The sequence below is a fragment of the Trachypithecus francoisi genome, unplaced genomic scaffold (genome assembly GCF_009764315.1).
Source record: "Trachypithecus francoisi isolate TF-2019V2 unplaced genomic scaffold, Tfra_2.0 Lachesis_group10, whole genome shotgun sequence".
Lineage (NCBI taxonomy): Eukaryota > Metazoa > Chordata > Mammalia > Primates > Cercopithecidae > Trachypithecus > Trachypithecus francoisi.
This window is the reverse complement of record NW_022681455.1, coordinates 113,157,223-113,180,476: the sequence shown is the minus strand read 5'-3', so window position 1 is coordinate 113,180,476 and position 23,254 is coordinate 113,157,223. Positions and strand designations below refer to the sequence as shown.

The 23,254-nt window shown below is 47.0% G+C and overlaps 1 protein-coding gene across 2 annotated transcripts; it reads left to right on the top strand.

Annotated features, from left to right (window-relative positions):
- The first annotated feature begins 9,909 nt into the window (after nt 1–9,909).
- Nucleotides 9,910–21,246, top strand: ATXN1L (ataxin 1 like). Of its 2 annotated transcripts, none has more exons than XM_033218889.1 (3): nt 9,910–10,065; nt 11,921–11,982; nt 13,522–21,246. In XM_033218889.1, exon 3 carries the CDS (start codon nt 13,639–13,641, stop codon nt 15,706–15,708), a length of 2,070 nt encoding a protein of 689 aa, XP_033074780.1. In that variant the 5' UTR covers nt 9,910–10,065; nt 11,921–11,982; nt 13,522–13,638; the 3' UTR covers nt 15,709–21,246. The 2 variants fall into 2 exon arrangements, with proteins under 2 accessions (XP_033074780.1, XP_033074781.1); XM_033218890.1 differs by having other exon boundaries at nt 13,519–21,246.
- Nucleotides 21,247–23,254: the final 2,008 nt, after the last annotated feature.

Here is a 23,254-nt window from a genome sequence, read left to right as displayed (position 1 = left end):
TGACTATCTCCAATCAGTCAAGTGCCCTGGGGTGCTGTCAGGAAACTTTAGCAACTGGAGTCAATAGCCTGCAGGTTAATCACACCCTGAAGGGTTTGAGGAAAATGTAACAAGATCAAGATCTCTTCTAAAATGCCAGTGTGCAAAGGACACCTGGAGTACCTCTCAGCATTCTCTGGCTGACTGATATACAGCTAATCTGTGGAATCCGTGCTACTGGTGGTAACCACACCAAGCATTGTCTTCTGCTCTATTGAAGAAGTTTATGCTCAGAAAAGAAATGGCTATGCCTTTGCATCCCTGTTCTAGAGTTTTGAGAACTGGCGTTGGGGAGATGTTCCTTCTCACTTGAATACCACGGAGACTAGCAAGTTACTGATTAAAGTATTTAAGTAAAATATTAAAGATTGAAATAAAGGCCGGGTGCAGTGGCTCACACCTGCAATCCCAGCACTTTGGGAGGTCAAGGCAAGTGGATCACTTGAGGTCAGGAGTTCAAGACCAGCCTGGCCAACATGGCGAAACCCTATCTCTACTAAAAATACAAAAACTAGCTGGGCGTGGTGGCACACACCTGTCCCCGCAGCTGCTCGGGAGCCTCAGGCAGGAGAAATGCTTGAACCCAGAAGGCAGAGTCTCAAAATTTTGAGAGTGAGGCTCAAAAAATAAATGAACAGGCCAGACACAGTGTCATACACCTGTAATCTCAGCTATTTGGGAAGGTGAGGCAGAAGAATCACTTGAACCTGGGAGGTGGAGGTTGAACTGCAGCCAAGATTGCACCACTGCACCCCAGCCTGGGCAACAGAGTGATACTCCGTCTCAAAAAAAACAAAACAAAATAAAACAAGACCAAGATCCAGGGAATCTTGTTAATGAATGTGCCAATGTGTTGAGGCAAAGAACATGTATGCACAACTACTAGTTTTATGTCCTTCCAGTGACTGGTATCAAAGTTCTTCATTAGGGAACTTGTGGGCAAATTAGAGGGAGGTAAAGGAGTTTTCTTGATTACCTCCCAGAATTCCTGCATCTGTTGCAGCACACGACGGGTTCTGACACGACTTTGAAAGCTTCAGCAATGTTAAGGCCGTTCATTGCTCCTGCAAGATGGTGTTGAGTTTGTTGATCGCTGGATCAGTGGTTTGCCTAAATTTAAGTTTCATTTTTTGCGGCTATGTACAGTGGCTCATGCCTGTAATCCCAGCACTTTGGGAGGTGGAGGCGGGTGGGTCACCTGAGGTCAGGGGAGGCTGAGGCAGGAGAATCGCTTGAACCTGGGAGGTGGAGGTTGCAGTGAGCTAAGACTGTGCCATTGCACTCCAGACTGGGCAACAAGAGCAAAACTCCATCTCAAAAAAAAAAAAGTTTAATTTTTTATTTTTTGGATCCAATTCATTTGATTTAAATCTTTTTTTTTTTTTTAAAGACAGACTCTCGTTCTGTCGCTCAGGCTGGAGTGCAGTGGCACAATCTCGGCTCACTGCAGCCTTCGCCTCCTGGGTTCAGGGGATCCTCCTCCCTCAGTCTCCGAAGTAGCTGGTACTACAGTTGCATGCCACTGTGCCTGGCTAATTCTTTTTTTTTGAGATGGAGTCTCATTCTGTTGCCCAGGCTGGAGTGCAGTGGCGCCATCTTGGCTCACTGCAAGCTCTGCCTCCCGGGTTCACGCCATTCTTCAAGGGATTACCTCTTGAACTCCTGGCCTCAAGCAATCCGCCTGTCTTGGCCTCCAAAAGTGCTGGGATTACAGGCGTGAACCACCGTGCCTGGCCATCTACAAATAATTTAAAATTATCCTGGGCCGGGTGCGGTGGCTTACGCCTGTAATCCCAGCACTTTGGGAGGCCGAGGCAGGTGGATCACGAGGTCATGATATCGAGACCATCCTGGCTAACACGGTGAAACCCTGTCTCTACTAAAAATACAAAAACAAAATCAGCCAGGCGTGGTGGCAGGCACCTGTAGTCCCAGCTACTCAGGAGGCTGAGGCAGGAGAATGCTGTGAGATGAGAAGGAGGCGAAGCTTGCAACGTGAGCCGAGATCGCACCACTGCACCTCCAGCCTGGGCCAGCAGAGCGAGACTCCATCTCAAAAAAAAAAAAGTATTTCTACTTTGTGTTATTAATTGATGACTCAGTCCTGAGGAAATGGTCTTTTCACAAGCCCAGAAAACCTGTGAGCCTCCAAATTACATATGCTGTCTGTGCGCCATACCCTAACAGGTGATGTTTACCATCTAATCATGAATAGACAGAGTTACTCTGTCACTGCAAAACATGCTGACATGAGACTACATTTGGATCTGAGATAAACACAAGGCCCAGTGCTTGAAAGGGAGCGTGGCTAAGTCCAAAGGAGGAAAATGTTCTTTCCACTAGACAGCTCAGGGGAAAGAAATTATGGTAATACCAGATTTGTTTCAGATAAATGCTGAGCCAATGTTACACCAATACCAATATCCGCACACATTTATTGTGTACCCAGGTAACAGAACTGTGTTACAAATAGAACTCTGGTGAGATAGGTCAAGATTATTATCTCCTTTCAAAAAAGGAATAAACTTCGGTAAGGGCTAATTTGTTTTATATCAAATCACTAGGGTGCTTCATTTAAATTTCTTCATTTGTAAAAAGAGGGTAATATTTATTTGGATAATATGTGTCCCCAGATTGTCAGGATCAAATAAAAGAACATGTGGACATGCAGTTTAAAATATATATGTATAAATATTTTTTGAGACAGTTTCACTCTGTCGTCCAGGCTGCAGTGGTGTGATCTTGGCTCACCACAGCCCCTGCCTCCTGGATTCAAGCGATCCTCCTGCCTCGGCCTCCAGAGTAGCTGGGATTACGGGCATGCGCCACAATGTCTAATTTTTTTTTTCCCCTACTTTTAGTAGAGATGGGGTTTCTCCATTTTGGCCAGGCTGGTCTCGAACTCCTGACTTCAAATGATCTGCCTGCCTCAGCCTCCCAAAGTGCTGGGATTACAGGTGTGAGCCACCATGCCCGGCCTGCAGTTTAAAATTTACAAGGGCTGTTTATACCATCAATGTCATCCTCATTGTTCATGGTCATAATAATGGATACCAGTGGGTTTGCATAAATGTCATGTGTTTTGGATACTTTCCTTAGGTCTTTATTGTCTAAATAATGCACAAACATCTTTAAGACCTGGCTAAAGAAGCCCAAAAATCAATTTGAAAGTCTGAGCGACAGCTACGTTCCTACTAATAGATGATGATAAATCAACAGGGCAGTTAACTGTAGACGCAGGGAACTGCAATTAATTAACATAATGCAATATTTATTTCACCTGAACCCTTCTCATAAGGAGAGATAATCAGTTTTTTAGTTTATTGAGGGGTTAATGACTCATGTGACCCATGGGAATGAGGAAAGAGCAAAAGGCAATAGAAAACAAGTTGAACTTAAGAAAAACAACTTGCAGCACTACCCCTGCTCATGGGTGTACTCGGACTTGAGCTGTCACCTGATAGAAGGAATAGCATTGTGTGTGCATGTTTGAAAAAAGGTAAAGGAGCCCTTCCAGAGAAATTTGCCCAGAGGTCTCAAACTCAATAGCTATTGCACAATTTAAAAGACTGACTAGATAAAGTTCTCTGCCTTTGTGGAGAGAAGTCTGGTAATCTGGATTTTTTTTTTTTTTCCTGAGACAGAGTCTTGCTCTGTCGCCCAGGCTGGAGTGCAGTGGCGAGATCTTAGCTCACTGCAACCTCCACCTCCCAGGTTCAAGAGATTCTCCTGCCTCAGCCTCCTGAGTAGCTGGGATTACTGGCGTGCATCACCACACCTGGCTAATTTTTGTATTTTTAGTAGACATGGGGATTCCCCACATTGGTCAGGCTGGTCTTGAACTCCTGACCTCGTGATCCACTAGCCTTGGCCTCCTAAAGTGCTGGTATTACAGGCGCGAGCCACCACGCCCATCCTGGACATTGTTTTACATTTAAACCTTCAGAAACTTTTTTAAATTTAAACTTTTTATTTTGAGACAATTGTAGATTCACATGTAATTCACACATTGTAAGAAACAATACAGAGAAATCTGGAGTACCATTTCCCCTGTCTTTCCCCAAAGGTGTAGTTGAATATCACAACCAGGATCTCGATGCTGATACGATCAAGATACAGAACAGACTTTGCAAACTTTTTTTTTTTTTTTTTTTTGAGATGGAGTCTCCCTCTGTCACCCAGGCTGGAGTGCACTGGTACAATCTCGGCTCACTGCAACCTCCGCCTCCCAGGTTCAAGCGATTCTCCTGCCTCAGCCTCTGGAATAGCTGGGATTACAGGTGTCTGTCACCACACCTGGCTAATTTTTTTTTTTGAGACGGAGTTTCGATCTTGTCACCCAGGCTGGAGTGCAATGGCGTGATGTCAGCTCACTGCAACCTCCACCTCCTGGGTTCAAGCAATTCTCCTGCCTCAGCCTCCCGAGTAGCTGAGATTATAGGTGCCCACCGCCACATCGGGCTAAGTTTTGTATTTTTAGTAGAGACGGGGTTTCACCACGTTGACGAGGCTGGTCTCAAACTCCTGACCTCAGGCGATCCCACCCGCTTGAACCTCCCAAAGTGCTCGAATTTCAGGCATGAGCCCCCGCGCCTGGCCAATTTTTGTATTTTTAGTAGAGACAGGGTCTCACCATGTTGGCCAGGCTGGTTTCGAACTCCTGGCCTCGAGTGATCGGCCCGCCTTGGCCTTCCAAAGTGCTGGGATTACAGGCACGAGTCACCGTGCCCGTCCAGTCTTTGGAAACATTTAAAATGAGTTGATCACTATCATAATTATTACCACATTCTCACAAGTAAGAAACATTCCTTTAAATTCCAAAATTGCTAAGTGAGGTCTTAGGTGATGTATCACCTAGAGGATTGTGCAGTGATCTGAAAGGCAGCTTGCCATGCTGCCTGGAGTATTTACTCACATTTTTCCCAGGAGTTATAGGCGATTTATACTTGCAAATTAACTACAAAGTTAACTTTGCAGGTAAAGCTGAACATTTCATCACAAGATACAACAGCTCACAAGTCACCTTGCTGAGCAAGCTTCCCAGAGAAAGTTATTAGTATTACGAATGGCTCCAGTTTTTCCACACCCAATTTATTCATTCAACAAGCCTCCTGTAGGGAACTTCTGGCCACTCAGCAATGGCCTGAATGCACTTGCCTCTCTGTAGACCAGTTCCTCAGATATGACTCTTACAGTGCAAATAACAGTTAGTTTTCCTTCAGTTTATTCCAGTGGCCAGTCTTTCTACTGTAACCTTTAAGAGTTCTGCAGGAAGTTTCTGACAAAAACAAAAGTCACTGGCAAGTGTCTGAAGAAATATACAAGAGATGGAGATCCCCCTCTCCAAAGGAAATAGTAGTCACTTACAGAGAAATTATAAGACATCCTTCTAAATAAAATATTATGAACTTTCAAGGGAAATCCCTTTTGGAATCTGGCAAGGTCACATACAACATTAAAAGCATGTGGAAATGAGGACATAGAATTGTTCAGAGAAGTAGCTAAAACAGAAGCTTGAGAATTGCCTATCTCTCCATTTGGATATCTAGAAAAGCTTTTGAAAAGTAATCTAAAGCCAGGCATGGTAGCTCACCGCTGTAATCTCAGCTCTTTTGGAGGCTGAGGCAGGGATCACCTGAGGTCAGGAGTTCTAGACCAGCCTGACTAACATGGCAACAACCCTGTCTCTATTAAAAATACAAAATTTAGCTGGGCGTGGTGTCAGGCACCCGTAATTCCAGCTACTCGGGAGGCTGAGGCAGGAGAGTCAATTAAACCTGGAAGGTGGAGGTTGCAGTGAGCCTAGATTGCGCCACTGCACTCCAGTCTGGGAGACAGAGTAAGACTCCATCTCAAAAAAAAAAAAAAAAAAAGTAATCTAATACTAGGCACCAATACGTTTCTAGAGTATCAGTATAATTTCAACGTATACTTGGGATTTGCTGTTCTTTTTTTTTGGAAACAGAGTCTCACTCTGTCACTCAGGCTGGAGTGCAGTGGTGCAATCTCAGCTCACTGAAACCTGTGCCTCCTGGGTTTGAGCCATTCTCCTGCCTCAGCCTCCCAAGTAGCCGGGATTCAGGCACCTGCCACAATGCCTGGCTAATTTTTGTATTTTTAGTAGAGAGAGGGTTTCACCCTGTTGGCCAGGCTGGTCTTGAACTCCTGACCTCAAGTGATCCGCCTGCCTTGGCCTCACAAATTGCTGGGATTACAGGCACGAGCCACCGCGCCTGGCTGGTTTGTTGTTGTCTCTGCAATTAGCACCCAAAGATAAAAGTTCCTTTCCTGAAATGACACCTTGCCATACTCAAGTATACAAACAGGAAGACATGACAGTATGAAAGACACCACCTACTCCTCTTGTTATGACACGCATGGTTACCAATGCTTCTCTCTGGTTTGATCTGCATTGTCAAAAAGAGTTGGGGTAGTTTCCTGAGTTTCCCCTCCCTGTATTACAGGACAAGAAATATCACCAGTGAGAACTAGGTAACACAGAGAGCTGGTTTGCAACTCCTGACTGCTCAGGGAGAAAAATAACCCACATAACAGGGTTTTATCTTTGTTTTCCTTCCAACAGAGCAGCTCAAGCTCTCCCATCACAAAAATTCAATCTATACACAACAATGGAATTCAATAGGAATCCAGGGAAAGGGAAGAAGTGGACAAAACAGACTGAAGTTTAACTTTTCATTTTCCAAATACCCCAAATACCTAAAACACATCAAAAATAAAAAACCCTTTACTTTATCAGTTTTTTGTTTTTGTTTTTGTTGTGAGGCAGAGTCTCACTCTGTTGCCTCGGCTGGAGTGCAGTGGCACGATATCGGCTCACTGCAACCTTTCCCCCGGGGTTCAAGCGATTATCCTGCCTCAGCCTCTCATGAAGCTGGGATTATAGGCACGGGCCACCATGCCCAGCTAATTTTTGTATTTTTAGTAGAGATGGGGGTTTCACCAAGTTGGCCAGGCTAGTCTCGAACTCCTGACCTCAGGAGTTCGATTCACCTACTTTGGCCTCCCGAAGTTCTGGGATTACAGGAGTGAGCCACCATACCTGGCCTGGTTTACTGACTATAAATAGCTTAAATAGGGACATTATCCAGATTCCAGAAAATAATACAGATATTTGGATAAATTAGGTAACTTTTGGTTACCTAGATTTTGTGCCATATATCTAAAAACTTTATTAGTTTACTTATCACTAATATACCTGTCAAACTGTTGCTATGGAGCTTTCTACCATCAAGATATACAACCAAAGAAAAAAGTATTACTCAGAGTAGTAAAGAGTTCTAGAATGGGATACAGCGGAGATATGACCCACCCTTTTGGGACTGCAGTGCCAAACCCGGAAATCACCTGTGTTTCACCAATCAGAACATCCTGCTTTTTATATTTTAATGGACATGCTTTTGTATCACATATGTCATTATGTTAATGGTTGGTAGCTATAAAACTTTTTTTTGCTTACATCTACCTGTATCTACTCTTTCAAATTTGTACAAAAAATCCAGCTCCGAGTGTGTATCTTGATCTGGCAGAAACTAGCTATCCTTGAAAAGCTTGGATAGTCCAAGGGTTCCTATCTTGACGATTTTAATGCCAGTTTAGTGAGCTAAGAAATGAACTAGAAACCAGAATGCCAGTTAGTGCTAAAACGGACACACTGAGTGACCACAGGACTTCCTTCTTGGCCAAACTGAGAGAGGAGACTGTCATGAACAATATTAATATTAATGAAGCAAAACACTCTGATGATTTAGATGACAGCAGTAACTTCACTATGTTTTTTTCCCATTTGTGGTGTGTGTGTGTGTGTGTGTGTGTGTGTGGTGCTTGATAATTTTTTATGGCCTTATGTGCCCATCCAGGTGAGAAAACATAATTGAGGTCTAAGGCTTCCCTAGAAAGAATCTTAGAGATCATGCATTGTATCTGTATCTTAACTTACTTTTTTTATTTCTAAGATAATATTCTCCTAAATATTCAAACAATAATATAAGTTCTTTGCCTTTTGACCACCACCCAATTCCACTTTCCTTCCCAAAAATATCCAATGTTAATTAGTTATGTATTCTACTCCTTTTCTGTACACACAAATACATACAACCGAGGCTGGGTGTGGTAGGCTCATGCCTGAAATTTCAGCACTTTGGGAGGCCGAGGAGGGAAGATCACTTGAGCACAGGAGTCTAAGACCAGCCTGGGCAACATAGCAAGACCTTGTCTCTACAGGAAATTTTACAAAATTAGCTGGGCTTGGTGGTGCATGCCTATCATCCAACCTACCCCAGAGGCTGAGGTGGGAGGACTGCTTGAGCCCAGGAATTTGAGGAGGCAGTGAGCTAAGATGGCACCACTGCACTCTAACCTGGGCAACAGGGTTAAGAAAAAAAAAAAAAAAAAAAATATATATATATATATACACATATATATATATGTACACACACACTAAACTGCAATGATATATCTTTTTTTGTTTGTTTGTTTTTGAGACGGAGTCTCACTCTATTGCCCAGGCTGGAGTGCAGTGGCGCCATCTCGGCTCACTGCAAGCTCCGCCTCCCGAGTTCACGCCATTCTCCTGCCTCAGCCTCCCGAGTAGCTGGGACTACAGGCGCCCGCCACCATGCCCGGCTAGTTTTCTGTATTTTTAGTAGAGACGGGGTTTCATCGTGTTAGCCAGGCTGGTCTCAATCTCCCAACCTCGAGATCCGCCCGCCTCGGCCTCCCAAAGTGCTGGGATTACAGGCGTGAGCCACCGCTCCCGGCTCGATTTTATTTCTTGAACAGAATTTGCAGAAACTTAAAGTCTCCATTTCGGTGGCCAAAACCGCAATTACTTTTGCACCAACATAATACTTTAAAAACAAACAAAAAAAAAAACCAGTTGTCATTCAAACATAAATTCAACTGGCGCTCAATTTTGTTTTCACTTAAGTTAATCAGATGTTCATGTTACTCTGAAGTTGACTAGTTAATTTGTAATGAATGGTGACCTAATATTTCACGGAGTAGTCAAGCCCTCTTTCCACTAAACCAAGCTGCTTCTCACTGTACTAAACTACGGCCTCTCTCTAAACTTTCAGGTGTTCCACTCCTTGTCACCTTCCCCTAGATCCTGAGTGGGGTTCACTCTCTTACCTCCCTCGGGGGCCACTTCTCAACACTTAAAGAGCTCCTATTGGCCTCGCACGGTGGCTCACGCTTGTAATCCCAGCACTTTGGCAGGCCGAGGCGGGCGGATCCACCTGAGGTCGGGAGTTCAAGACTAGCCTGACCAACATGGAGAAACCCACAAAAAATTAGCCGGGCATGGTGGCGCATGCCTGTAATCCCAGCTACTCGGGAGGCTGAGGTAGGAGAATTGCTTGAACCTGGGAGGCGGAGGTTGGGTGAGCCGAGATCGTGCCATTGCACTCCAGCCTGGGCAACAAGAGCGAAACTCCGTCTCACAAAAAAAAAAAAAAAAAAAAAAAAAAAAAAAGACTTCCTATCTCCACCTGGGTCCCCAAGAGGTATCTCCTTTTCTCCTGAGCCTAGGTCACCTCGGGGTTCCCTGAAGTTCCTCAGAAAAGGCTGCACAAGTCAGGACAAGAAGTCCAGGAAATGAGGGGGTCGCCGATGACCACGCCCCGGGGCTGTTTGGGAACCCCCAAAATATACTGAGGTGGAACGATTGCGGGGTCATTATGGGGTCAGGCTGAGGGGGCCGGGCCCAGACCTATTCACGTGACCCGGTCCCAGGGAGAAGAGTTGGTTCACCCACCAGAGGGAACGCCGAACGCGATGGGAGTGTGGCACCCTCCCTTCCCGGGGAGTCCTGGGCGTTGCTCTCCCACCCCGGCGCGACGCAATCTCTCCGCGCCAGGGGCGGGACGCGCTTGACGCCATCTCCGGGCGCCCGGCTGGGGGGGCGCTGGGTGTGGGGCGGCTCCGGGGCCGGGGATGGCGGCGGCCGCGGTTGCGGCGGCTCCGGGACGAGCGGGTGGATCCCGGGAAGCGCTGTGAAATGGGCTGGTGAGTGTCCCTGGAAGTGGTGGCCGCCGGGGCCAGGCAGGCCTGGGCTCGGTGCTTCGGAGGAAGTGGCCCTCAGGAGCCCGTTGCTCCGCCGAGCCGGGGCCCATGAACCGCGGACAGACAGAGGGGAGAGGCCGCACCTAGACCCCCCTTGCGCTTCTCTCTGGCCTGGCCTGAAAGGCGGCCTCAGGCCCCGGCGCCCCGAAGGCTGTGTCCCTGCGAGCCAAGGTGTCAGAGTCTGCGGGGCGGGAAGGGCCCCCAAACAAGGAAGCGTCGCCTGCGGGCCTCGCCCCTGCCCCCTTGGTGAAGGGTGGACCCCCTCCTCTCTAAACGCAGAACTCCCAATTTCGAGCCCTACCCTTGTTGGCACAAGGATTGCGGGACCGCTGGGAGCCATAACCCTAGTCTCGCACCTCTAGCAGAGGTTTGAGTCTCCAGCTGGGTTCAGCCCCTTGATTCCGACCCAAGCGTGATGAGGAGCTTGGTTCCGGGCTCTGCTAGCAGCGTTGGCAACTCTCCTAACAGCCTGTTAGCTCGGTTGGGGTCACAAGCTACGTTTTCCCTTTGAGATCTTCAGTGAGGTTCTCGAGAGGCTGAGGTTTCGGATTCTTAAGTGTGTTTTGCGTTGTGGGAATCTGGCGCACAGGCTTGGCTCTTTGTTGTCCTTTCTGCAGACCTTTTGCCTCTTTTGGTCCTTTTACTAGTCTATATTTGCTAAACTCTGGGTGACCTGGAGGCAGGTTTTCTTTAAAGTTTTCGTTACAGAAAGCAAGGATCATTTTGGGATTGAAGATGTGACCCCAGTTTCTGTTGGGAATGAAGAAGAAAGCAAACTGCTTTTCAGTTACTAAAACTGCTGGTGGAGAAAAGAGGCATCATTTATGCCACTGTGTAATATGTGTGTGTGGAATTAGGAATTTGTCTTCCCACTATGTTTTTCTATCCTTCCACCTTTTGTGTACACCTGCACCTTGCCAATCTCAAGAGAGATGTTGCATTTGTTTTGGGTTGAGGCTTGGAGTGTTCTATAGGACTTGGACAGGATAGTCAGTTTCTCAGAGCACTCACTCATCTGTACTACTTTCTCTGTTTTCAGAGGTTAAGGCTCCATTCTTTCACGCTTTGCGTTTCTAGCAAGTGTAGATTCACATACTGATGGTTTAGCGGTAGTTTTATTTCACCAATGTTAGCCACCTGAGGACCAAGGCAATATTTTCAGTTTATTTCATACCGATTCAGCACTTGGTATAAAGTTGTCACTCAGAAAATTTTACATACACACACACACACACACACACACACACGCTCATTTTTTTTAACCCTGAAAATCTCTTAGTAAGTCTTCCCCTTGAGTGACTACCCCTTGACCTCTTTTTCTGCCCCAGAAACATAAATAATTGTTCTTTTTCATCTAGTGCTGCCTTTTTCATTTAAATAACGCCATATTTATGTTTTCACAGGCCCAGAATAAAGGGGAAATCCATGGAGTTGATTTTTCCTGCTTCCCACTGTTCATATGGGAACAGTGTTAAAACTTCCATTTTTATTTGCATTTATCTGAAATTTGTATTGGAAGCAAATTTAACCTTTGGGGAACAGGCACAGGTAGATGTTAGGGAAATGATGTTAAGGAAAACTAATGAAATGTGATACATGAAAATTTTTTTTCAGGGATGTCTTCTTACAAGTTGGAACATTAAAGATGTTTTTCTTTCTGTTCAACTGCCTGAGCACTCTGGGTAAATGTACCGTTTACCTGTGGGGAAGAAGATGAGGCAAGGACGTGTATACTGTAATGCTTTGGAATTACAGAGGTCAGGCAGCCGCTTACTCCATTCCTGTTTCTATCTTCTAGGCTCCCGAGCCAGCCGGGAGGACACTTACTACAGCTGCTCAGAGGCACCACTGGAAACTCAGGTAATACCGGCACATTGAATTCCTTGTTTCAGGAAAATATCTGGGATGTCACAGTGGAAAAACAGAACAGAATATAATATAGAAAGCTCTTTTCAGATCCAAAGAACTGGAACCTGGTTGGAAGACATAGGCAGCAAAGTTCATGTGTACTGAAGTGTTCAGACCAAAAAGTTGCTTTATAACAATGGACAGAAGCATTTGTAAAAGGTGACAGTAAGAGAAAGGGGAAAGAGAACTTTCTTATGAATCATACAGATATGGGGAAAAAAACAGGCATGTTTAGAGGAATGGAACCAGAATTTTATGGAGTGGTGCCTGGAGCAGACCTACAGTGGAGAAAGAGCTATTAGTAAAAGAAAGCACAAAGAAAAAAGAAAGGGAATGAGTAGAGAAGGCAAATTGAAGGTGATCACTGAGAAGAAAAGAAGCCTTTTGAGACTAGGGAACCGGAAGTGTACGTAAGGTCAGAAGAATTTTGTTGTTCTTTGGTGAAGAGGAGAAACAAGTTGACAGCAAACTAGTTTAATCATTCTCACTATATAGAGGCTGAGTTAAAATGTATTATTTCATGGGGCAACGATGTTAATTTTCATAACCTGGTTAGGGAGCAAAGTTTGAAAAAAAAAGACACAAGCAGACCTGAGGATTTTGACACCTAGGTCCTTGAGGTACTGATGATATGAGGCAAAGGAGGAAGAGAGTTTTTAGCCAGGCTTGGGATAGCGGTAGGTGAGATCATAACCCAAATTAGGCTACAGAAAGGAAGCAAGGATGAGGTCATGTGTTCAGGAAAGAAGGTGGCACATTCATGTTTGGTAGCAAAAGGAGAAACTTAAGAAAAAGAGCCAGCAGGAGGCTCGGCGCTGTGGCTCACACCCGTAATCCCAACACTTTGGGGGGCTGAGGCGGGCAGATCACCCAAGGGCAGGAGTTCAAGACTAGCCTGGCCAACATGGTGAAACTCCATCTCTATTAAAAGTATAAAGATAAAGTTAGCCGGGCATGGTGGTGCATGCCTGTAGTCCCAGCTACTCGGGAGGCCGAGGCAGAATTGCTTGAACCTGGGAGGCGGAGGTTGCAGTGAACTGAGATTGCACGATTGCACTCTGGCATGGGCAACAAGAGCAAAACTCCATGTGTGTAAAAAAAAAACAAAAAAAAAACTCAAAAGAGCCAGCAGGAAAGACCATGTGTTCAGAGCCCCCTTTGGGAAGAAGGCAGAAAAGAGACAAGGTGCTCATGGCTCATGAGACACATGACTAACTGTGAAGCTGTTGGTCTCTCTGGGCTTGTGGAGCCCACAGGTTATTTGTGCATTGGTGAATGCTTGTCTCTATAGCTCTTTGTGCCTTGTGTTTCTCTCATGTCCCAGGCTGGATGAGTTGGGGGTAGCCTCCTTGTCTGCCCCTTTCTCTTTCCTCCTTATTTTCTAACAGTCCCCTTTGTTACATCTTCCTCCATGGCACAGTTCTTTCTATTTCCTTTGTCTTAGCTCATCCCTAGGTTACTTTTCTTTGCCTCTGATTTGTTCCCTAGCAGATGTGGGCGCCCCAGCCAGAAGCAGAGAGGGGTACAGGGAAGCTACAGAGAAGCCCCTTCTGATGCCCCAGGGAGCAAGCCGACTCCTTCCAGGCTCCAGGAATACCACAGAGCAATATGAAACCTGTTCATGAGAGGAGTCAGGAATGCCTTCCACCAAAGAAACGAGACCTCCCCGTGACCAGCGAGGATATGGGGAGAACTACCAGCTGCTCCGCTAACCACACACCCTCCAGTGATGCTTCTGAATGGTCCCGAGGGGTTGTGGTGGCTGGGCAGAGCCAGGCAGGAACCAGAGTCAGCCTGGGGGGTGATGGAGCTGAGGCCATCACCGGTCTGACAGTGGACCAGTATGGCATGCTGTATAAGGTGGCTGTGCCACCTGCCACCTTCTCACCAACTGGCCTCCCATCTGTGGTGAATATGAGCCCCTTGCCCCCGACGTTTAATGTAGCGTCTTCACTAATTCAACATCCAGGCATCCACTATCCCCCAATCCACTATGCTCAGCTCCCATCCACCTCACTGCAGTTCATTGGGTCTCCTTATAGCCTTCCCTATGCTGTGCCACCTAATTTCCTACCGAGTCCCCTCCTGTCTCCTTCTGCCAACCTTGCCACCTCACACCTTCCACACTTTGTGCCATATGCCTCACTTCTGGCAGAAGGAGCCACTTCTCCCCCACAGGCTCCCTCCCCGGCCCACTCATTTAACAAAGCTCCCTCTGCCACCTCCCCACCTGGGCAATTGCCACATCATTCAAGTACTCAGCCGCTGGACCTTGCTCCGGGTCGGATGCCCATTTATTATCAGATGTCCAGGCTACCTGCTGGGTATACTTTGCATGAACCCCCTCCAGCAGGCGCCAGCCCAGTTCTTACCCCTCAGGAGAGCCAGTCTGCTCTGGAAGCAGCTGCTGCAAATGGAGGACAGAGACCGCGAGAACGAAATTTAGTAAGACGGGAAAGTGAAGCCCTTGACTCCCCCAACAGCAAGGGTGAAGGCCAGGGACTGGTGCCAGTGGTAGAATGTGTGGTGGATGGACAGTTGTTTTCAGGTTCTCAGACTCCACGGGTGGAGGTAGCGGCACCAGCACACCGGGGGACCCCGGACACCGACCTTGAGGTCCAGCGAGTGGTTGGCGCTTTAGCTTCTCAGGACTATCGTGTGGTGGCAGCTCAGAGGAAGGAGGAACCCAGCCCCCTCAACCTATCCCATCATCCCCCCGACCATCAGGGTGAGGGGCGAGGGTCAGCCAGGAACCCTGCAGAGCTGGCAGAGAAAAATCAGGCCCGTGGGTTCTACCCTCAGTCCCATCAGGAACCAGTAAAACATAGACCTTTACCCAAAGCAATGGTTGTAGCCAATGGCAACCTGGTGCCCACTGGAACTGACTCAGGCCTGCTGCCTGTGGGCTCGGAGATCCTGGTAGCATCAAGTCTGGACGTGCAGGCCAGAGCCACCTTCCCAGACAAAGAGCCAACGCCGCCCCCCATTACCTCCTCCCACTTGCCTTCGCATTTCATGAAAGGCGCCATCATCCAGCTGGCTACGGGAGAGCTGAAGCGGGTGGAGGACCTCCAGACCCAGGATTTTGTGCGCAGTGCCGAAGTGAGTGGGGGGCTGAAGATTGACTCTAGCACGGTCGTGGACATTCAGGAGAGCCAATGGCCTGGATTTGTCATGCTACATTTTGTGGTTGGTGAGCAGCAGAGCAAAGTGAGCATCGAGGTGCCCCCCGAGCACCCCTTCTTTGTATATGGCCAGGGTTGGTCCTCTTGCAGCCCTGGGCGGACGACACAACTCTTCTCTCTGCCCTGCCATCGGCTACAGGTGGGAGATGTCTGCATCTCTATCAGTTTACAGAGCTTGAACAGTAACTCAGTTTCTCAGGCCAGCTGTGCTCCCCCAGGCCAGCTGGGTCCCCCCCGAGAAAGGCCTGAGAGGACGGTCTTGGGACCCAGAGAGCTATGTGACAGTGAGGGGAAGAGCCAGCCGGCAGGAGAGGGCTCCCATGTGGTAGAGCCTTCCCAGCCTGAGCCTGGTGCTCAGGCCTGCTGGCCAACCCCGAGCTTCCAAAGATACGGCATGCAAGGGGAGGAGGCACGGGCTGCGCTGCTCCGTCCCTCTTTCATTCCACAGGAGGTAAAGCTGTCCATTGAAGGGCGTTCCAATGCGGGAAAATGAACCTCTTTCCCAGACCAGGACTGGGGCTTTACCCCAGAGCCTTGCCTGGCCACCGTGAGCAGGCAGAGGATTTGCACACGCCGAGCAGGGAATGGCTTTCTTGGCAGTGAGATTTGGGGGAAAGGGGAGGCATGAAGTCAGCCTCCCAAGGCAGGGTCTGTTGCTCATTACCCCATGGTGTCCTTTCAGGACAATCCCAGAGGGTGTTGTGATGGGGAGCAGCAGGCCTGGGGCAAGGAAGGAAGGGGGTGCACACAGGAGAAGAAACATTCCAAAATCAGGGCCTCCCTGTTCTTTCCTCCCCATCCCTAGCTCCTGCAAGAGAAAGTCCAGGCTTTGGGAGCAGATGGCAGAGGGAGGGAGTAAAGAGAGCCAAAAATGATGATCCACAGCTTATAGTAGCAGTTAAACTGTCAGAAGTTTTTTTTCTTTTTTTGTGGTGGAAGGGCAGGAGGCCCCAAGGTTGGAAATAAGAGGGTTCCCACCCAGAACCCTTCTTGTGAGAGATGCGCACTTTAAAGGGTGATTTTGTTCCAGATGTCTGTGGCTGAGTGTGTAGGGGAGGAGCACTCTGATCTACAGGACTCTGCTTGATCCTCTGCTTCATAGCTCTTCCCCATCTCTCCTCACCATTCCGCCTACAAGGCTTCTAGCAGCACGGGGGCCCAGAGGGAGAGCCCCTTCAGGGTTCAGAGTGAAGTACTACCTTGCCAGGGATTCAGTCAGGAGACTTTGGGAGAGAGACTTGATAGCCAGGCTGACTGGGTTCTAGGCAGGGCCTCTGGAAAGGTAGCTCACCTAACAAAACTCCTCCAATTCAGCATGCCAGACTCACTTTGAAATCTCACAGAATCTTGCTGGTAATGGTGACTTTAGAAAGAACTAGTAGACCCTTTTTTCCCAGGCACTGATCCCCCACCTTTGTCTGTGTTGTGCCTAAGTGCCTGCGCCACTCCCACCCTCCTGCTGCCCTTACCTCTGCATGGTGTTGTGACCTGGGCCTCATTTGTAGCTGCACTGCCTTTCCTTGTCTGCAAAGTTGGTTTTGTCCACTCTGACCAAGACCTCTAGTTTTTGGTGGGTAGGGGTCTCTCTGGTTTCCCCTTCAGCTATAATCTCTATTTTTAAAATCTCAAAATCATATCCCCTCCACTTCCACTGCCAAACAGCTTGGTGGAGAAAGAAGAAGGGAACTATGCCCTGGAGCAGGGCAAATGCATGGCTGGGAGGGCCCGTCATAGCATTTTCACATGTCCCATGTGCCCCTCACGTCTTATTCCACTGCTTCTCCCAGCATTCTGGTGTCTCCAAGCCATCCCCTCCCACTACCAGCTCTAAGATTCTAGGATAGTCTTGATAACATTTCAATACCTGAATAGATGTCATTTTGTGGTGGTATATTCCTCTGCAAAAAGTATTTTCAATCTTAGTTGCATTTGCACCCCCCCAGCCCCCGCCAATGTCTTAATCCCACATTTTCTTCACAACTTTTAGCATCAGCTCAGACCGTGGGGTTCCATTGGGTATTGGGAATTAGGCTCCCCCACTAGCTTTCAGGTGGGTGAGTTTTTTTGTTTGTTTTTTGGGGGTCTTTAGACTCTTGAAGGCAACTCAGGGTATTGTCCACCCAGCTCTCTGGTTAGACTTCTCCCAGGCTATGATCCTGTCATGTCCTTTATAAGGTGTACTTGGATTGGCCGCGACCTGGCCTGGCATCAGGAGTCCAAACCTCTGAGGTCTGATGTCTGCTCTGTCAAGGACTTTCGGCAAGTCTCGTGACCTCTGGCTCTTTCACTTCCTCCCCACCTGCCAAATGGGGATAAATAATCTTACCTACCTCCTGGGGGGAGGGGAAGTTCTGAGAATGGAGTCATTCTTAGTGTTCAGGTGCTAAAGGTTGTTCTCCTGGGGGAACAGAGTGACTGAAACTGGCTTGTTTGCTACAAGCCCTATACTCCACTCTTTCATTCCTTGAAAGCAGTCGCCTGGTCAGTCAGCTTTTGGGGGTCCATCAAAGGAAGCTGCTGACCTGACCACGAGTGCTTCAGTATCTGGTTTGTATCAGAACCAGACACCAACTGCGTACTGCATTTGGGATCATATCTTTCCCCTTCTCTGTCCCCCATTCTCTGAATGCTGCTTTCTCTGGCTTGTTTCCTACAGTGGGGGCCTGTGGGGTTGAGTCTTGAGGAATCTCCTCAAATGAGAGCCTTGGGAGAAGGCCTCATCTCTGGCTGTTTCATGAGCAGCTCATTCCTAGAGTTCATTGTTTGCACGGGTTTCTCACAAGCGTCCTTCCTCATAGGAAGGTTCATCAACTGAATTTAGTGACATGTACACAGAAGATGCTCAAGCAGTGTCTGCAAGGACATAAGCTGAGCTTTCTGCTTATGGGGCAAACCTATATCTAACCAGATACAGACCAATTAGTTTAAATCAAATCACGCTCCACTTGGGCTACTTGTGACTTTCCAACCTGTTAACTTCCACGGAATTCTGGAAAAGAGAAATTCTTGAGGACCCTGGCAGGTTGGGCCCTGACCTTTCTGTTGCTGCTCCTCTTTTGTCTCTTGCTGGTGAAGCAATACCAGCAGCTCCTGTAATATCACAATATCGTTCCATGCATATATACATATTAACACTTGATTTTGCTGAGCTGCAAAGGTATCTCATAAAATATGGTCCCCAGGAAAAGAAGCTCTGTGCTCTAAATCTCGGTCAGAGCTGTGGCCTTCCCCTTGCCTTTAACCTCTAGTTTAGTCTTTTCCTCCAGGCATGAAAAATATGACTAACCTGTGGTGTGTCCATTCTTCCTTATAGGAATTTCCTGAGTTTACAGGAGACATGAGAGCAGTTTTTAGAGAGTGAGTATTTTAGTGGGAAGTTGTCAACTTTTTAGGAATGAGCAGTTGACGAGGGCCAGAGCCTGTCTCTTGTCAGCAGTAGGACGTTTCCAGCTCTTAGGAATAGAAAGGAGGACTGCTGACTGTCTGGCACGGTATAAAAATGTGTATACCAATTTGGGAATAGGAGAACCCAGTCATGGATGGATAATAAGCCAAGTCTTGAATCATTCCTATCAAGATTAGTGTACATGAGGAAGAGGTGGCATGGGGGGAAGGGGATCTAGGAGTTCAGAGCTGAGTGCTTGTACCTGAGGGGAGGGGCCTCAGCCGATCTGAGCTGATCCTTCTATATTCTTGGTCCCAGTTGGTCATACCACCAAGGGCTTTGCTCTGCGCTGCTTTGCCACTGCTGCTGTCTGCTCACTGTCCTGCTTGCTGCCCTCTACAGCTCCCTATCCTCCATGTCTTTGGCCATGTAGATTAAGTCTAGGCGTCCGGTTCATTCTTACCTGTGTTAGGCCACATTATTTTATAGCAAAGTCATGTTGAATAGGGATGGTATGAAATGCTGCTGGTGGACTGGTGAATCCAAAGGGATATGGCTTCGGTGCTGTTGGGAGCCTTTTGGCTCCAAATGTCTGACTATCTTGAGGAAGAAACAAGCAGGTTTCTACTCGTGGTGTCTTCTGTTGTATTAACTTCTTTCCTTTGTGGTATCTCGTATCCTGTTTTAAAAACTAAATGAAGGGAACCACATTAGGGGCCCATGCCAGCATCCCAGTGAAGTTTGTCCAGCTCCAGTTAGGTGGATTCTGGAGTTTGAAGAGGGTTTAAAGTTTGGCTGAAATAGCACCTCAAGTGGGGGTTTAGTTTTATTTTTACTGGTGGGCATCATGAGCGATTTAGGGGGAAGCACAGGATGGTGGTGTGATTTAAACCTGCAGCAAGCAGGCATATTGAAGAGTTGAGTGATCATGCTGGAGATGAAGGGTTGGACATGGATTGACTGGGAAAAGGCCTGGGTCCATTGGAGTAAAGACAACCTGGTTAATTGAATTGGCCATGGGAAGTTAGGTCACAGTCTTATAAACAAAGTAAATAGGACAGAGACTTAAGTTTTAGGGAGACATCTTGGCCTCCTAGGCTAAGTTTACTAAACCACACTGAGGCTACAGTACCTTCCAGATGGGCAAAAGTGTACACTACAGTTGAGGAGCTGAACCTTATTAGGTTGGATGTTGATCGGGAGGGAACCTGTTTGCCCTTTGCTGGGAAGCCTTCACCCTCCATCTTCCCTGGGGTAGGGAAGGTCTCCCACATTATGCAATAATAAAATAAGCATCTGGGTCTTTGCAGCTGTCAGTTGCTCTTTCAACTCTAGGATCCATCTTTGGACCAGAAGCCTGGTCTGGGCCTAGGATGACACTGGCCCCAGAGATGCTAGAGTCGACTGCACTCTCTCCTTAGCTGCAGACTATGCACAGTGCCTGGGGCGGAAGGAGGAGAGGTGTTTGCCCTGCTGCCTCCCCAGCAGGAACAATAGTCATAAATGCACTTTTCACACTAAAGGTTTCTTTATTAGTTCTCCAGTAAAACCTAGATCCCCCCTGGTAGATTGCGAACTCAAAGTCTTTGTGATCCCAAAGCCATTCCACTGCAAATGCCCAGCAGTGAAGATGGCCTCAAATTGGGTTCCTGCCTGCAGCGTGTGTGGCAGCAGCCCATGTGCCTTTACCTATTGTCAAACTTGCAAGCATTTATTTGTCTTTATGACTGTCATGGGGACTGAGGTTCTTCAGAGAGAGAGAGAGAGAGTGAGCTGATGACACAGTGGTTTTATACCCACCCCCTGGACAGGGAGTTTGCACGTAGTTGTGAGCTGTGAGTGGTTAGTGCATTGCTGGTATTGCTGAAGGCAGGGTTGATCCCTCACTTGATTGATACTTGCATTCAAGAGAATCTAGATTATGTTGGGGGAGGGACTGACTGTACTCATGGCTAACTTAAAGTATTAAAATAAGGCTGTCCCCTACAACCTTCTTAGTCACACAGGATCCCTGTAGCCAAAACAGTATATGATCCAGCTGCAGAGAGCAGACTGCTCTCAGCTTGCACAGCACCTTAGGCGAGGGAAGAATATATGGATAGGGAATGGGGTGGAGAAAGAAGGATGGGAATGTTGTCATCCAGGTGGCTTTAGGGTCCTAAGGAGTGGAGAAGGATGGCACTGGGGAGGTCTGGATGGATCTGTGTAGGAGTTCCCTGTAGATAAATTACTGATCCCCCATCTACTATCCCCAGTATGTAATGGCTGAATTAATATGTAATCAACTGCATTGTATCTAAAGCCTTAGAACTAGTCAGGTGCTCCCTCCACCCAATACCATTTCTTACCCTCTAATCCTACCTGATCTTTAACAAAGCATTAATAATTCTAAGGATAATCTCTATTTTGTTGTGCTTTTTGTAACTGTTTTAAATAAATCAATTTGTACTGTATATTTGTACTTTTGTGAGATCCTTTTTGCTGTTTTACCATTTTAAGTCTCTGTACTTGGCTACACACAGATTGTATTTTTATTGTTAATGCTCTTCTTATGGATACCTGCATTTAACTTGTGGACTATGTAAACACAATATCTATCAATATCTATATATCTATATATCTATCTATATAAACTACTAGCTTTTCCTTTTGGTGTTTGCGCCTTCTTCCTATCCCAGCCTTAGATGGTGGCCATGGGGTGGGCGATAGAAACCTTTGTGGGAGCAGTTGTAATGGAGCACAAATGGTGCCTATATTGTGCGGTGAGCTCAAGGCAGATGGCATGATCTTGTCCTCAAGCATGGTTTCTCCCCTCTGTTGGTGTGGATTTCAGAGACCCAGAAGTCTACCTGAAGACTTAGATTCTAGTGGAATCACAAGGATCTGTAGGCACCTTCACTGCTGGCCTTCTCCCCAATTCTTTACTCAGGAATACTGCCAGAAATTGTTGGAATAAGTCAGCCCCAATCATAGCTACTGCCTAAAATTTAGAAAGCTTGCCACTAGTAAGTGGCATTTATGGAACACTTATTATGTGCTACAAAATATCCTAAGTGCTTTCTCTATACGGACAAGCATTTGTTGCTACTATTTGCATTTTGTGGATGGGGAAGCCAAGACATAGAGGTTAAGTACTACTTCCCCAAAGTTACACAGCTAGTAAGTGGCAGGGTACTTCTGAACCCAGAGCTGCAACTCCTGAGTTGGTATGAATTCAGAGTTTCTTGTGAAGATTGAGATCATCTATGTAAAGCGCTCAGAATCATCTTTGGCACATAATGAGGACTCAAGTCATTTTAAAGCATCCCAAGTAGGACTCCAGTATGGAGCTCTGAGAGAAAGGCATTTGGGTCAATTAAGTAGGTTTTTGTTTGTTTGTTTTGAGATAGAGTCTCACTGTGTTGACAGGCTGGAGTGCAGTGGCACAATCTCAGCTCACTGCAACCTCCACCTTGTGGGTTCAAGTGATTCTCATCTTCTCGTCCTCAGCCTCCCGAGTAGCTGGGATTGATTACAAGCACGTCAACTAAGTATTTTCTTTTAAACATATTTTTCAAAACAAATATTTTAGCCTGCCTGGTGAAAGTAACCTTAGTTTGTTAGCTGGGCATGGTGGCGCACACCTATAGTTCCAGCTACTTGGGAGGCTGAGGCAGAAGGATCACTTGAGTCCAGGAGTTAGAGGTTACGGTGAGGTATGATCTTGCCACTGTACTTCAGCCTAGGTGATGTAGTGATATCCTTTCTCAAAAAAACCCCAGGCAGGGCGCAGTGGCTCACGCCTGTAATCCCAGCACTTTGGGAGGCCAAGGCAGGCAGATCACCTGCGGTCAGAAGTTCAAGACCAGCCTGGCCAACATGGTGAAATCCTGTCTCTACTAAAAATACAGAAACTAGCCAGGTGTGGTGGCACGTGCCTGTAATCCCAGCAACTCGGGAGGCTGAGGCAGGAGAATCACTTGAACTTGGGAGGCGGGGGTTGCAGTGAGCCAAGATCACGTCATTACACTCCAGCCTGGGCAACAGAGTGAGACTCCATCGCAAAAAACAAACAGAAAAACCCAAAAAACAAAAAAAATCCTAGTTTGGTGGGGGTCAGTTGACACTGAAACAGCCTTGGACCTATGGAGGTCAGAGAGGAATCCAAGTTTCCCTGTTAAGATATTGGAAGAAGTCCACATTCCTGGCATAGTTATTTTTCTGGCTACAATTTAACTAGGGCACTTCCTTCTGGACCTCAAGATCTATAATTATCTAAACTGAACACAACCTTTGGTGCAGGCTAGGAAGGTTCTGTGCCTGTTCTGTACCATCACAAACTTTTTAGAAATGACCTCAGCTCTTGTCTCCTCCATGGTTTGGCAGCCATACAACCTGCCAGAGTCATCATTTTGCCCTAGCCTTAACCACTGTTGACCTGAGCTCTTACCACCTTACTTCTGGATTTTCTTCAGTGAGCTTATTTTCCTGCCTTGCCTCTGGTGAATAAATAAAACATAAATAAAATGCAAACATGAGTTTCTTGGTGCCGTGGACCTTAATATTGCAGCTATTTCTATGAGCCTATTCCTAGATGCAGCTGACTACTGTCTAGAATTGTAAATGTTCAACAAACAGTATTGCTGGGAAAAGTTGCACACCTAGTTGAAGGTAT